General features: G+C 38.6%; 1 protein-coding gene across 1 annotated transcript in view; it reads right to left on the bottom strand.

The window, feature by feature from the left end:
- SEMA3C (semaphorin 3C) overlaps positions 1–15,579 on the bottom strand; it is a 129,661-nt gene that overhangs the window by 54,744 nt on the left and 59,338 nt on the right. Inside the window, exons 3-4 of the mRNA XM_068923060.1 lie at positions 3,338–3,498; positions 750–812 (exon numbers count right to left, since the gene is read on the bottom strand). Coding sequence (XP_068779161.1) covers positions 750–812; positions 3,338–3,498 — 224 coding nt within the window. The remainder of the gene's footprint in view (positions 1–749; positions 813–3,337; positions 3,499–15,579) is intronic.

The following is a 15,579-nucleotide window of genomic DNA, read 5'->3' as shown; positions in this document are numbered from 1 at the left end:
TTAGGAGGGTAACTCTGTTCATACACAATGCTGCCAAACGCATAAACTGCTGTATTGTACCGCTGAGTCTTCTAGAATTGCTCATTTCTATCTACTATCTATAAAGAGAGCTTTGGGAAATTATCACCTGATGTAAGTGCCCAGGAAGGTATCTGCATTTAGATGGGAGAATAATAGGCTGTGGCACACAATGACTCAACATAACCTCTCTGGGGTGTGCATAATTCCAGCGACCATCTTCATCTGTTTCTAGGAAACATACCGTTGCCTGATACTTATTTGGACATTGCTTTATGGAAGTCATAAAAAGAGGTGTTGGGATATTTCTGCGATGAGCAGTGTGTGCTGTCAGAACGGAGACAGGTACCGCCATCTGTCGATGTCCCATTCATAGGGATGACTAGACAACCAGCGCCTGTATGGATCCTTAACTTTAGATTATTCAGCATTGTCTCCAGAACATACCTAGAATAGTATTGTCTTCTAAATTTACCGGTTGCAAGAAACAAAAGCTAGGTAAGGAAGTGTATAATGCATATCTTTTTCCGTTTGTCAAAGTCTGAAGGTGCATTCTCTTTACATAGCATGATTTTTCATAAATTCACTTTATTGTTTGGCCTGCAGAGTATTTAAAAGCAAAACAAACACCTCTTTCATTTTATTTTTGGCTGCACTCAAGGTGCTCTTACTTTATTGCCAAGTATGTAATTTGTGTATGCGTGTGCGTGCGCATGTGTATTATGACTTACCGTAGGATCTTTGCCAGCCATTTTGCACTCTTCAACCTTGTTTGCTGATGCTGGCCAGAAAATCTGTGAGGAAAGAAGTAAATTTTACGTAACTTATTTATTATCTGATTTATTTGTAATAACTAACAGAAATCATTGTGCTGCATAACTTACACCAATAAGTTAGGATTTTGATAGCTTTTACACCTTGATTCTAGGGAAACAAGGCTTTTCATTTACAAATGAAAACAACTTTCCATTCTAGAATGCAATAAATAAAATAACGGACCAGGTCCTTGGCTGATATACATTAGTACAACTTTCTTAAAGTTAGTAGTGAGTGTCTAATTCATGTAATTTGGCCCAAAGATTATTACACATTTTAAAGATAAGTTAATCAATTTATTTAGTCTTCTTTAGAATTGAACTTGAATAAAATCTTTTCATGTTCTCATTGTTTGAATATGAGACAGATTTTAATCATCATTATCTTAGACACTATTCTTTTACTGAACTTTTAGAAATTGTTCACATTGAAAACTGGAATATGGCAAGAAAGGCTCTTGTAATAACTTTTAATTTTTAAAAGTAAAAATTTGGATATCTTATAGTAAAACCTGCTTAAAATCTTAAGACTTCCAGCTGAATTTAGTAAACTTGGCACTGCAGACAACTTTACTAAAGTAAAGTACCTCAATCTCTGAGTGTTTATCTGAACTCTATTCACACTGAAGGTTTTGAGGCTTTTCCATTAGTTATTTTGATTTTGGAATACAAACGACATCCATTAGAAACCACTCCCTAGAAATTTAATAGGTGACATCATAGCCTGATAACATTTAACATTTAACATCAAGATAGCCTTAATATTAACATTAAAACGTCTCTGTATGTGCATATACATACACACATACACACACACATATGTATGCACATAGAGTTGTAGGTATGTATGCATATGCATATAGGGTCTCTGTAATGGCGTAAGATTAGCAAAGTGAATCTGTTATAAAAGCAAATAACCAAAAGAAAGAATAAGTGGAATTGCAGAGATTATTTCTGAGTCTAATATTGGGTGATCACTGTCGCTATGCAGAAAACTTTGGGCTTTTTGCTTTTGGCTGATGGTTTTTATCTTGTTTCTCTGTGCATAAATTGATTCTTAAAATGTCTTACAGCTTTATACTGCAGAATATACTTTGTGAAAGAGATGCAAATCCACGTAACTGAACTCTTTACAGAACTAAAAGCAACATGTTATGAGAGGACTGAAATGGGTAGTGTGGGAACACAACAGGTTTATAGGTGAGGTTAGCAGAATCACTGATGAGAGGTGAATTAGCAAAAAGGTCAGATAAGCTATTTCAGACCAAAGAAGAAGGCTTCATTACAGATGGAGATTACTGCAACATTAGGAGGGAGGAGGACATGGTCACATCATCACATAAGAAGCATTTAATTTAAATGTGCAGATTAGAGAGCTGGTCTCCCTAGGCTCCAAACGTAATCAGTTCAGGTGGACAGGCGTGTCCAGAGGGTGAGTCAGAGCAAAGCCTAATTTCAGTGCTCTTAATCACCCTCCAGCGGGGCTGTCTCTTTCTGACGACCCATTAAAAGCCCTGCCTCCTAAGTAAGGCATTTAACTTAGCTGCTGCAAGCGAGATGTCTCTGCTCCCCAGTAATCCCGAGGCACAGCAGTAAAGCCCACAAATTAAAGGATCTGATGAATTTAGTAAAATAAGGCCTGGACTGCACATTTGAAGGTAGTATTGTAGCTGTGATAGTCTAAAGACAGGTGAGGCAAGGTCGGGCTTCCGGGTACACAAATACTTCAGTTCACCTACTTTAAAAATTGAGAAGCTGGATTTGAGTTGGATCTGGAAATAAGGGAGAAACCTGTGGAGGTTTTTCAAATATGCAATAATGTAATACTTTTCATACACAGGCTGCCTGCTACAGAGTGAGCTTGTAGGAAATAGAGTGTCCTTAGAAAATAGCATCTCAGTAAGATGCCAAGACAAAAAGGATAGCAGCAAGAGTGAGATGAGGGTCATAGTGTCTAAAAAAACCCCAAACTAGAGATGTCTCAGCTATGCAGCTGAAGGGCAAGGGCTGACACAGACATAACAAAAGTTGAAAAACAGTTCAGAGATTAGGCTCAGAGTAGGAAACAAAAATAAATACGCTCGAAGGTTAACGTCAGCTCTATCTGGTTATTTTTTCCCTCTGGCCTGAAAAAGAGAGCATTTTGGAATATCTTCTTCTGGCTTACAGGCTTCTTTTCAAAATGCATTTCTGAATTATCTTAAATTGTTGAGAGGACTGGAAAAATTTCAGCTCCACCAACCCATATGAATTTTGCTTATGAGGCCAAGCCATGCTGAACATCACTTCGAAACAAGTAAATAGGTCAAATGCACTGTCTGAGGAGTAGACATGCTAATACTTTGTTCATCTTGTATTACACATAAAACAAGTACTAATAGTTCAATAAGGTGTGGGCCTGGACTTCTGCCGGCTGCAAACTAATGAAATGCACATTTTTTCTCTTAGAAAGAAAGGTATGCAGTGAAGAGACCTTGGATTCTCAAAATAAATTCTGAACTTACACTCAGAGGGTCTTGGCTTATATTATTAATATTCAAAGATAGAATATGATCTTTGCTGCCCACATAGATCCTGTCCTGATCTTCATCCATTAATAATATCCTGTAATCCAGAGGATTGTGAGATATTCTGTAATATTCGGCAGTCTTAGTTTCTTGCAGCTCTGTAATAGAAAAGACAAGAAGTTAGTAAAGAGGTTCAGTTGCCTTTCTGGGCTTCATAATTGTGTCTCATTTTAAATAAAGGGCTCTTTGAACACAAGTGTGGCCAATAAGAGAAGAAAATCTCTCATCAGACACTTGATAATAAGTCAGTGGTTGAGTAAAAACGCATTTTCTTCTCCCAGTTTGAATGCATTGTTCTTATAGGTTAAGCAACTAGACAGATCCCATAAAAATCAGTCCTTGCTTTCTTCATTCAGCTAACGAATTCTTATTTTAATGGATGTAATTATTTACAGCTTTTGCTTTTAAGGAAGACCATATATTAAATTAATCAATGAATTCAATACATTTTAAAGTTTATGACAGCATTAGACCACAAGATCAGTCAAAACTACCTGAGCACGGTTTACTTGTATTTCATAGCAGAAAAGCTCTTGGCCTTTCTCCTTGGCTCACCAAGAATAGGTCTCTATGATTTTCTGGCTCATTTTTCTTTTTTTTTTTTTTTATTTCTTCATCATCATATACAGCTTATTTAGAAGAAGAAGAAGAAGAAGAAGAAAAAGAAGAAGAAGAAGATAAGCACATTAAATCAAGCCTAAATGAGTCCATTTATTCAGTTGTTTGTTTATGGCATTTGGAACAGTCTATCAGAACTGCAGATTTAACTTTTTTTTCCACATAAAACTTTCTTCAATGAAGTGAAGTGAAAAACATCCTTTGATCTCAGTAGTGCAGGATCAGGCCAGTTACTGGAATAGCACAAGCATTTGCAATGTAAGTATTAGTTGCTGCCCTTGAGAAAGATCAGCCTTCCTGTCTTTGCTTGGCCAACATATTTTGGCCTGCACTCAGATTATTTTTCTCTTTACTAATAACAGAAGGGATATTTCTCAACAGTTGAGAATGGAAAAATAAAACTTTAATAATCAATTTTTCCTTATTCAGATATTTAACATATAATTATATTTTCTTACCTCATGCGCATTACTATCAGTTTTTGTTTACTGTGACTTTGAAAGGGTGGCAAATACATAGTACAACTGAAAATGAAGCTCTCCTATAATATTTATTCATAAATCTAGGGAGGGAGCCCTCCGCCCTTCTGCAAAGCTGGGTGCCTGAGACACTGTGGCTTGTTACTGTTGCTAAAGCTTATTTTTTGCTGAAAGCAAACATTTTGCTCATTAATCCCTATATAAAAGATAGATGCTTAATCGAAAATTGATCATCTAAGACTTTTAGATGACTAGATTTATGTGGGCTAAGGATATATTGGGGCGAAAAAACAAACCTCTCCAAACAAAAACATTTCCAGATTTTTGTTTCATTAACAAGAAAAAAAAGAGAAATTTTGTGCAGAAAGCATACACTTTCTGTAGAACATGTATTTAGCTGGAAGCATAATTTTATCTTTGAAAATTACTTGGATAACAATTTTTGATCAACTGTAGACTACATAAAGCCAAAGGCTGCAGTCTTGGGACTTCTGTCTACTACAGATCTAATGACTGAAAGAACACTTAACAGAATATGATTTGCATTGATAAATTTCGTATATAACTCCACTTAATTTTTATCATGATTGTCAAATAGTTTTGTAGAAAGATGAAAAATAGCTTCAGTTAAATCGTGTTTTCATTCACTTAGACATCTGACAACTTTCAGTAGCTAAATGTTGCTCGCAGGAATTTGTTAATATTAAAAAATAACAAATAATATTTCTATTTCATATCTTTCAACAAAAGATAAACACACAATCAAGATTTAATGTTCACGCTTAAAAGTGCAATTTGAAGCAGTACTCATTAAATGTATATGAAAATTGTCCACATCATATGCAATTTTCACAAGTTGTTTTTATGTCCTTGAAGAATTGATTGTTGTAATTTCTTTAGAAAACTCTGCCTGTAAGTTCTGAGGCTGGGATTTTCAGTGGTATCTAGGAGACTTAACAATATAGCGCTTGATATCTCTGAAATTCTCAAACTGACCTTTCATAACAAGCCTGAGATTCTTGCTCTCATCCCTTTTCCTGGTGGCCCTTTTAATTTTACTGTAAGATTTGACAGCTGTAAGGTGAAACTGAACCTTCTCATAACTGTGAATTTGATATACCAGAAAAGCACAGTAACATCAGGGTGGGGGCAGCAGTTTCCCAGATAGCATTGCATAAATGTGGGCATGTTGAATGCACTGTAATGCCCCTTATTATAGCTTCAGTGATTTTAGAATAAACAATAAACATGTGATTGACATCTTAATAGATGATCAAGATTGTGATAATTGTTTTAAAAGGAGAGACAAAAAGAGTTATTGAAATTTGATTTTCATGATTATTATTTATAGAAAGCGATTAGATGGAGTTTTAATCTCCTTGCAATGGTATTATCCTTTGTAAGGCACCTGAACAGAAATCTGTCTCAGCCCAGCTGCTGACTAGGAGAGTACTTTATGACATGCCACTGGTCTATGAAAACTCAAAGTCATTCATAAGAAGGAAGGATAGCCCTTGTCTGCAGTAGAGTACTGCCCTAGAAGATACACTCTCAAGCAGATTTGTTACTTTTATTTCCTTCGGTGCTGAAGTTTATAGTTTATTAGTCTCTTATGGGTACTCAAGTAAGTGGGGAGGGAATTTATAGTTGATCAAATTTTTTTCTCCCTTAACAAACTTTACCACACAGCCACCCAGGAAAATTTATTTTAAAAATCTACTATTCCGGATGCTATTACTTGGACACAGCATTGGGTGGAGAGACACCATAAGGTCTTCCATAGTCCCTTTTATCTCCTAAGGTTTCTGTAAAAAATTATGCAAACATTTACTGACCCTTTGAGAAAGCCTATTCCATGCTTTGGGAATTTAACCAAACAGTCTCAAAACAGTAAACCCTGCTAACCTGGAGATAATTAAGCCACTTAACACTCTGTGAATATTAGTATTTTTGTTTAGCAATCAAAGTAAAGATTGTAACGGATTCCATACGTAAATAACTGTTGTCTTTAACGGTACAATAATAGCCTTTGTTCACCCTTTCATAGAGGTCAGTGAATTTAGTTTTGGCTTTCCTCAGGTGATAAAATGGATACCAATTTGATTCCCAACGTTAGAAATCTGATCTTAGAGGACAGGTTACTTAGCTGTCTTTCACAGAATCACAGAATCACAGACTGGTTGAGGTTGGAAGGGACCTCTGGAGATCATCTAGTCCAACCTCCCTGCTCAAGCAGGGACCTCTAGAGCATATTGCCCAGGATCACATCCAGACGGCTTTTGAATATCTCCAGCGAAGGAGACTCCACCACCTCTCTGGGCAACCTGTTCCAATGCTCTGTCACCCTCACAGTCAAGAAGTTTTTTCTCAGGTTTAGGTGGAACTTCCTGTGGTTCAGTTTCTGCCCATTGCCTCTTGTCCTGTCGCTGGGCACCACGGAGAAGAGGCTGGCCTCATCCTCTTGACACACCCCCTTCACATACTTATACACGTCTATGAGATCGCCTCTCAATCTTCTCTTCTCCAGGCTCAACAGGCCCAGCTCTTGCAGTCTTTCCTCATAGGAGAGATGCTCCAGTCCCCTCATCATCTTTAGAGTCCTCCACTGGACTCTCTCCAGGAGTGCCATGTCTCTCTTGGACTGGGGAGCCCAGAACTGGACACAGTCCTCCAGGTGAGGCCTCCCCAGGGCTGAGGAGAGGGGCAGGATCACCTCCCTCCACCTGCTGGCAACACTCTGCCTAATGCACCCCAGGATCCCATGGGCCTTCCTGGCCACAAGGGCACATTCCTGCCTCATGCTTAACTTGTTGTCCACCAGGACTCCCCAGGTCCTTCTCTGCAGAGCTACTTTGCAGCAGGTCAACCCCCAACCTGTACTGGTGCATGGGATTATTCCTGCCTAGGTGCAGGACCTTGCACTTGCCTTTGTTGAACTTCATGAGGTTCCTCTCCGCCCACCTCTCCAGCCTGTCCAGGTCCCTCGGAATGGCAGCACAGTCTTCTGGTGGGTCAGCCACTCCCCCCAGTTTAGTATCATCAGCAAACTTGCTGAGGATCCACTCTGTCCCTTCCTCCAGGTCGCTGATGAATATATTGAACAAGACTGGACCCAGGACTGACCCCTGGGGACACCACTAGCTACAGGCCTCCAACTTGACTCTGCGCCATTCACCACAACCCTCTGAGCTCGGCCATCCAGCCAGTTCTCAATCCACCTCACTGTCCACTCATCTAGTCTGCACTTCCTGAGCTTACCTAGGAGGATGTGATGGGAGACAGTGTCAAAAGCCTTGCTGAAGTCCAGCTAGACAACATCCACTGCTCTGCCCTCGTCTACCCAGCCACTCATTCCATCCTCGAAGGCTATCAGGTTGGTCAAGCATGATTTCCCTTTGGTGAATCCATGTTGACCACTCCTGATCACCTTCTTGTCCTCCACATGCTTAGTGAGGACCTCCAGGAGGAGCTGTTCCATCACCTTTCCAGGGATGCAGGTGAGGCTGACAGGCCTGTAGTTTCCTGGCTCCTCCTTCTTGCCCTTTTGGAAGACTGGGGTGACATTGGCTTTCTTCCAGTCCTCAGGCACCTCTCCTGTTCTCCAAGACCTTTCCAAGATGATGGAGAGTGGCCTAGCGATAACATCCGCCAGCTCCCTCGGCACTCATGGGTGCATCCCATCGGGGCCCATGGATTTGTGGATGTCAAATCTGGACAAAAGATCTCTAACCTGATCCTCCTCCACCAAGGGAGAGTCTTCCTTTCTCCAGACTTCCTCTCTTGTCCCCACGGTCTGGAATTCCTCAGGACTGGCCTTAGCAGTGAAGACAGAAGCAAAGAAGGCATTCAATAACTCTGCCTTCTCTGTATCCTTCGTTACCAGGGCACCCGCCCCATTCAGCAGCGGGCCCACGTTTTCCCTAGTCTTCCTTTTGCTATTGATGTATTTGAAGAAGGCCTTCTTGTTGTCCTTGACATCCCTTGCCAGATTTAATTCCAACTGAGCCTTAGCCTTCCTTGTCGCATCCCTGCACACTCTGAAAACGTCCCTGTATTCCTCCCAAGTGGCCTGTCCCCTTTTCCACATTCTGTAGACTTCCTTATTCTGTTGGAATTTTGTTAGGAGTTTCCTTTTAACAAAAACCACAAGCTTCAAAGAACTCTCTCCATAGAACTGTTGTTATGATACAACTACACATTTTGGGAGATTCCAATGACTGGGACTTCTCTGTATGTAGCGTACGGCTTACTGACAATTAGACAGTTAAGCACTTACTCTTTAAGTATCCTTCTAATCCACCACATAAAAGCCAATACATGTATTATAGAAAAAATGTTATACCTTCACAAGATAAAAAACAAAAATATTTGTGTAATATCTGTACTATTAACATCAAGAAAGCCTTTCTATTGGTAACACTCAAAACTTGCTGTGTCGGCCATAACAAAACAAATTAAATATATCAGATTGGAAATCAAGGAAATGGAGATATCTCTCCCACTAACAAACATGGCCTGTTATACCTGAACTGTCCAATCTGAATATACATAGATGAGGTAGATCCATTTGTCAGTTAGTCCTCTGAATGTCTTTCCTCACTCAACATCATCCTTTCATCACCCTTAATTTAAATTAACTGACGTCATAATGCTGAAAACACAGCTTGACTCTCCTAATGTAAGAGATAAAATAACTCTGAATATGTAAGATAAGATCCTAATTTAAGAATCTTCCATAATATAAAACTTACACTAATATGGGTGCTTGATACATATGGTAGAGAAACTAATACAAATTTTAGCAGCACCTCCCCAAAATATGATTGTTTCCTACTTACAGAGCTCTATAAGAATTTATTACTGAAAACTTCAACACAAGATATAAATATCTTTGCATTTCAGAAATTGGTAAGCGACAGCCCAGGTACGCAAGCATCCCCAGCACAAGCCTCAAAGCACCGAGTTTGTCCACAGACAGGTGAAACGTGGAAGAGTGGAGACATCTCCACACCATACCAGCCTTGGGTTTCTAGCCTGTAAGGGCTTCTTTGAGTAAATCTAGGCTGCTCTGTTAAACTTTTGATTTAGAATCCCCGGAGATAAAGTACAAGAATGTTTTTCTTCTCTTTCCTGCTGGCATAGGGACAGTCACAGAAGGTTTGTTTATGGGGAAGCCTCAGAGCTGAAGCGGAGCTTTGGTGTATATGTCTCTGAAAAAAAGAAACGGATAGAGCATAGCAATACAGCTTCACATTCAGAACCACAAGGAAGAGGAGAAACTGAGCTTTCTGGAAAGATGGGCTACATTTCCACAGGGAACCTTGGCTGCCCAAACTGGCATGAATTTTATATAGCCTTAGAGATTTGGAAGTCAGCAGAACAACGTGGTTTTCTTCTACTCCTTTATGAGGTATGGGGTCCACAAGCAACAGACCTTGTGTACACCTAGCAGTAGGCTTGACAACATTAGCTCCTAGTTAATGAGACTATAAGACTCTCTTAAGCCTCATTAAACCCTGAGTTTGTGCCAACAAATATGCTAGTCTATGCCAAATGTAAAATTGCAATGTAAAATCTCACCTTCCAGGAACTGGAATAAAACCAATTTCTCTCTCTCTCTCTCTCTCTTTTTTCCTCCTCCTGGAAACAACTACTTAAGTAGAACAATGTTTTTGGCTATAATATCCAAATGAAATAGCAACATGTTACTCATGGTTCACTCCAGAACAGGTGAAAAAATTGTATTCATATATATGTAGAAAGAGATTGTATATCATGTTGCTAGCATTGAATGATTATAGATATTTAAAATGTGAGTGAAATCAGAAGTATCTGCAAAATTACAATTAAAAACTCATAAAGATATTTTGACTGGAAAAAAAGCTCTTCTTTATTTTGTTCTTAAATATTTTGTTCCTTTCTGTTTTGCATTGACTAACTAATCTGTTTTGCACCTTATTAGTAGGAATGACTGGAAATGATCTAGTCAGAAGATATCATATTTCAAGAAAATCTAATTATTTTAACTATTATTTTCTTGGCCTTACTCATGAATTTTTAATGTAAAGACACAGAGGAAATAAATTTATTACTTTTGCAGTTCACATGGCATCTATGCAGAAGTATATTATTTATATATTGCTTTTCATCCATGAGAGCATATATTGTGATTGTTTAATTCTATGTGTGCTAAAGAGGAGAAGGAATGTTAGAATATTTCCTTTCAAAAACTGCAGAATAAGTCACCTTGCACTATCAACATTCCTTTTCTTTAAAGAAATATGTGTTGATACTTTCTACTTATGGGGGTGAGACAGAAGATCTGTTAAAGCATTTTGCCATTGGTCATGCAATATTCAAACTGAAAACCAGCCCTTGGTGAACTCTCAAGCAAGGCTGGTTATAAATGGGTACGTAGTGGTTTCGCCAAAGAGCCATAAGCAGCCAGATGTGCTACCAGTCAAACCCTTGTGCATCTTAACCACATGGGGCCAACAAAGCTCAGGTGGACCTTTGACCTTTTCTTTATCTTTTTATCTCTTCTCACACCTGAAAAATCTTTGCATTTTTCTTTTACTGCTGTTAGAATGAAATGTAGCTTTTTGCACAAGGAGGTAATAGATTTGTAAGCGCTGGAAATCACAGATGAGCACACTCGCTAGCTTGTGATTCCTTCTGAAAGGGTCTTAATTACATCTTTATTTAAAAAATTGTGTGAGAGAGGAGAAAATAGATTTACAAGTGCTCATAAAATCACAGGCTAACTAATTAACAAGATCACTCAGAGGACAGGGAGGAAGAGAGTTCATACAGTACAGGCTGAAACAGGAGGTCTCTTTGCCTCTAGCTAAAATATATAATTTACTTCAAGGAAACTCAGCTACTGTGTTTGGAATGAAGGTAAATAACATGGAAATGTCAATGATATCTAAATGCACTCTGGTTTCACAGTACAGCTTGAATATTTGTTGATATATTTGCTAAATGAATTGAAAATAGAATTTAAACATTATATTGGATTAAGATAGTGAAGTCTTTTATAAATAGAAATAATAGTACAAAGGTGCAGTCTTCAGAGAATCAGGACTCAGAGGTAGTAGCTATAACATGTTTAAGACCAATCAGTCACCTTGGGCAGCTCGACATACACATCAGGGGCAGTAAAATACTCAATTGCTCTTTGTGAAGGGGGCCATATGCTGGTAGGAAAAGACATACCAGTTAATAGTTGACCTTAAGCAAAGCATTGACATATGCCAGTAGATGAGTCCTTTTAAAATTTGCAAGATACATAGAAGTTCTAAAATCCTGATAACTTGTAGATGAAAAAAAACAACAATGGCATATTAACTGTCTTTTGAGTCTGAGACTTAAAAAGTAGTACTGGAAGGGGAATCACTCATGATAGGGTGCAGTTTTATTGTGATTTTCTTAATACTGCTTCAAAAACCATCGGGAAATTTTTCACCTTTGATTTGCTGCTTTGAAGAATGAGGAATGAGGCGTAGATCCACTGAGGTGTGGGAAGCTGCCAATTTTGCATAGGAGGAATGTGCTTTTTAAACAAAGGCAAATACATGATGAGGGAAAGTCACTTGCTTGTGTGTGGCAACATATAATGGAGTGGCTCTGTGGCACATTCATCAGTTCAAGACATCCCCCAAGGTTAAGTGTATTTTTATTGCAGCTTTACATTATGAAGAATGGGCACTATTACAACACTGAAAAAAAAAAATTGGATTTGCAGAGATATTGTCAGGGTGAAATCATACCACGTTCCACAGTAGAAGCCCTCTGAAACAGAGGAAAAATATGTCAACTTTTTCCAAATTGCAACTGCATAGTTATTCCAAGTCTTGCCAAATATTCCAGTACTGAGATGCCTTCATTGAGAATTATGCAAGACCACCCACACCCTCCTGTTAGTCTCACTAGGCTGCAGACACTTCTAGGCATAATTTTCAGATTATTCCAGCACTTATCTCATTGTAGACCTGGAATAACCTCTCTGAAGTCTGTACAGGTATTCCAATTAAAAAGTTGAAAAAAAAAAAAAAAAAAAGGGCTTCTAATTTTTCAGTAAAAAAGTGGTGTGCAGTTATAATTGTATTAGTCATCAACTTTATCCCTTAATATCATCGTAATTTGCATTCTTTCAGAAGACGTCACAAATACTGCCTCTATACTTAACCTTCTTGAAGAAGATATCTGTTCAATTACCTTGCCCTTTTGCTGCCCATTATTAATCTGTACAGGCTTGATTATCACCTTAGGTCCCCAAATGAAAGAGGTAACTTTGGTAAGCATAGAGAGCTGTAAAGACAGCCTAATTTGTTTTGAGACTACTGCTGCTAAATTAGCCACTTCAGATAGAAGCCTTCGTCTCGGGGTCTAGTTTATGAAGCTAACTCTGTATGACGCAAGCTACTCTCAAAGAGTTTCAAGCTATAAACATCAGAGTTTCCACACAGTAATACAGAATTTACACTTGTTTCTTTTCAAAAGAGACCAAGAGAGTCTTTGCCACATTTTTTAAGGCTATACAAGCCAAAGCAGTCTCACCCGCTAGTATGTGTGCACACAGTGGCTTTTCAATTCGTGCTCAAGATATTTTTGTTTTCCAGATGCAGGAGTGAGAAGCTTTTTTGGTTGCCAAGTATGACATTATTTTTGAGATGAAGAAGGGGCGGGGGGAAGACACACCCATGGAGAAGTCAGACACATTCCACACTATTCCACTTCTTCTGGGCACGTTATATCTTCTCATTTTTCATTATATTTCATTATATCTGTTCGTTTTCTCCTCATGGAGCAACAATCACTTCATAAGAGGAACGGCTGCACTTCCTCCTGTGAAGCTCATTCATATACAGAAATGTTCCAAATAGCCATCAAACAGATTTTGGTGGACTCAAGCCTTGTTTGCAGACATCAATTCTCTTTGATCCAAATTTAGAGAGGGACATGAGAAATGAAAAAAGGGGGATTACTGTAACTGCATCCTTGAAGAGTGAATTAAAACTGAAGCTAGTGCTATTTGCCAACTCAGAAATGGCAACAACACGAGACTCGCATGAGCTGTTCTCCCCCTTCATTGATCCACATCCCTTTTACTAAGAGCGGTTAAACCTCTGGGAGGAGAATGAGGTCTGAGTGAACTTCTCATTAGTTTTGCATCTCATTGAGGTTTTCTTTTTGTGACAAAAGTAAACTTCTTTAGGCTTAGGTTTGTGTACCTAACTATTTATTTGCCACAAAGTGATATGACAGCTGATGTCAGCTGAGATTTTTCTGGGAGGGAGGGAAAGTAGAAGTAAGGCCGAACAAAAGGTAGGAGCTTTTACTTCTAGAATTGTCTTTCTTTGCAGACGCCTCACGTGTTTGCCTTCACATTCCAGTGCAAGAGCATCCTGCGCAGGTTTGCTCAAGGAATCAGTACACAGTGAAGATATCATTTGTCACTTGCAAAACTGGTGGTGGTAGTTATTCCTAACATACGCAGTATTGAGGTGTTAATACATTTTTACTGACATATCCGCACTGTGCCTCTGAATCAGAACGGACAATTGTTAAATGTTCCAAAATATTCAGCACATTAAATAATGAAATATAATAGTGGCATGTTGACTTCTTTTCTGACCTGGAAAGTTCTCCGCCTTTCTCCACATCAACTTACAGGCACAGTCTTTCCTTTTCTCTCTGAACATATTGCCACTAAGCTGCAGAATTACTTTGGCTGCCAGATCTAATAAAAACTCATTGAGAAAACACAGCTCAAGCCTTGAAATATTTCATTATGGTTTCTGTAATAAAGTAAGAACCCACTTCACTGTGGTAAGATGAAGAATCCTTTTCATTATATGCTTTTCTCTTTCAAAGAGCAAACTCCCTAGAGATTCAGCCAATCTCTGTGTATCGAGGATTGGCATTACTGCCCATGCAGCAGTAATCCTTTCCTTTATTGATGTTACCAACTTTAGCTGCATTTTTAGCCCCTTGACTACGTCACTTTATCCACAGATCTCCTTAAAACACATTGGTCTTTTCTTCAGCAATCATTTCTCATCCCTATTCTGTATAAAAAAAGCAAAACCCAGTATATGCAGTCTTGCTAACTGTTTCATTATTATTACTGTCATCATTTTAATCAAATTAGGATTAGCTATCAGGCAAACATCAAACAAAGAGACCTAGCTAAATCCCAAGCGCTTATATTTTATTCTTTCTTCAGTAAAATAATGTAAAGTTTACTAAGCCACGAGCTGCAGAAGATTTGCAGGGCAGTACTTCATATTCAAAAGAATTTCATTAATGAATTCATTTCAACGGACTGGTGAATTAAAGGAGGATATTTCTAAACACAGTCAGTTCTGAACACAGAGCGATGCTTGGAGAAGAAGCCAAGTTGCCTATAGCAAAACTAAGGAAACAACTATGTAGGATAGTGGGTATCACATAGTACTACATAAAAGATCGCTTCCGATTTTTCTGTGTTTTCTTATTTCCTATCAGTATGTCAGTCAGTGTGTAACACTGGTCTCTATATATCTACTCTTCCGTACGTATCAAGTTCAGAAAGCCATCAAGCTCTGTTTTACATCTAGGAAGAATAAAAGGAGAGAGAGAGAGAAAGAGAGAGAGGGAGGAAGGGAGAGAGAGAGAGAGGGAGAGAGGGATAAGAAAGTAAATTGATGTCAAAGAATGACATTGCCCTTCAATGAATCACTAGTCCAACATGATCCCAGAGGTGTCAATATATTGGAGATAACAAACTTTAAGAAGAGAAATAGCCACACTTGATTCCATTGTACTTTTACAATTATAATCACACAAACCCTCACTAGATATTTCTCTTTCTAGACTAGAAATGTTAGAATAGTAGAATACTTCTCCACAATACTCTTCATTCCCTTTCCTGTATTTCTGTGTTGTTCCATACTGTTAAATTATCCCTTGCAGTCTAATTTACTGTCTGGTTCAATCTGATTTTGCATCGAAAAGAAGGCCACCCAGTCTTTTTTGTTGGAAGGAAGAAAACTGCCTCCTGTATGTGGGTGTTTGAGATACCTCCTGAAGCCAAAG

This window comes from Struthio camelus, chromosome 1 (assembly GCF_040807025.1).
Source record: "Struthio camelus isolate bStrCam1 chromosome 1, bStrCam1.hap1, whole genome shotgun sequence".
NCBI lineage: Eukaryota > Metazoa > Chordata > Aves > Struthioniformes > Struthionidae > Struthio > Struthio camelus.
Note: the sequence above shows the minus strand (reverse complement) of the source record. Positions and strands in the feature narration are given on the sequence as shown.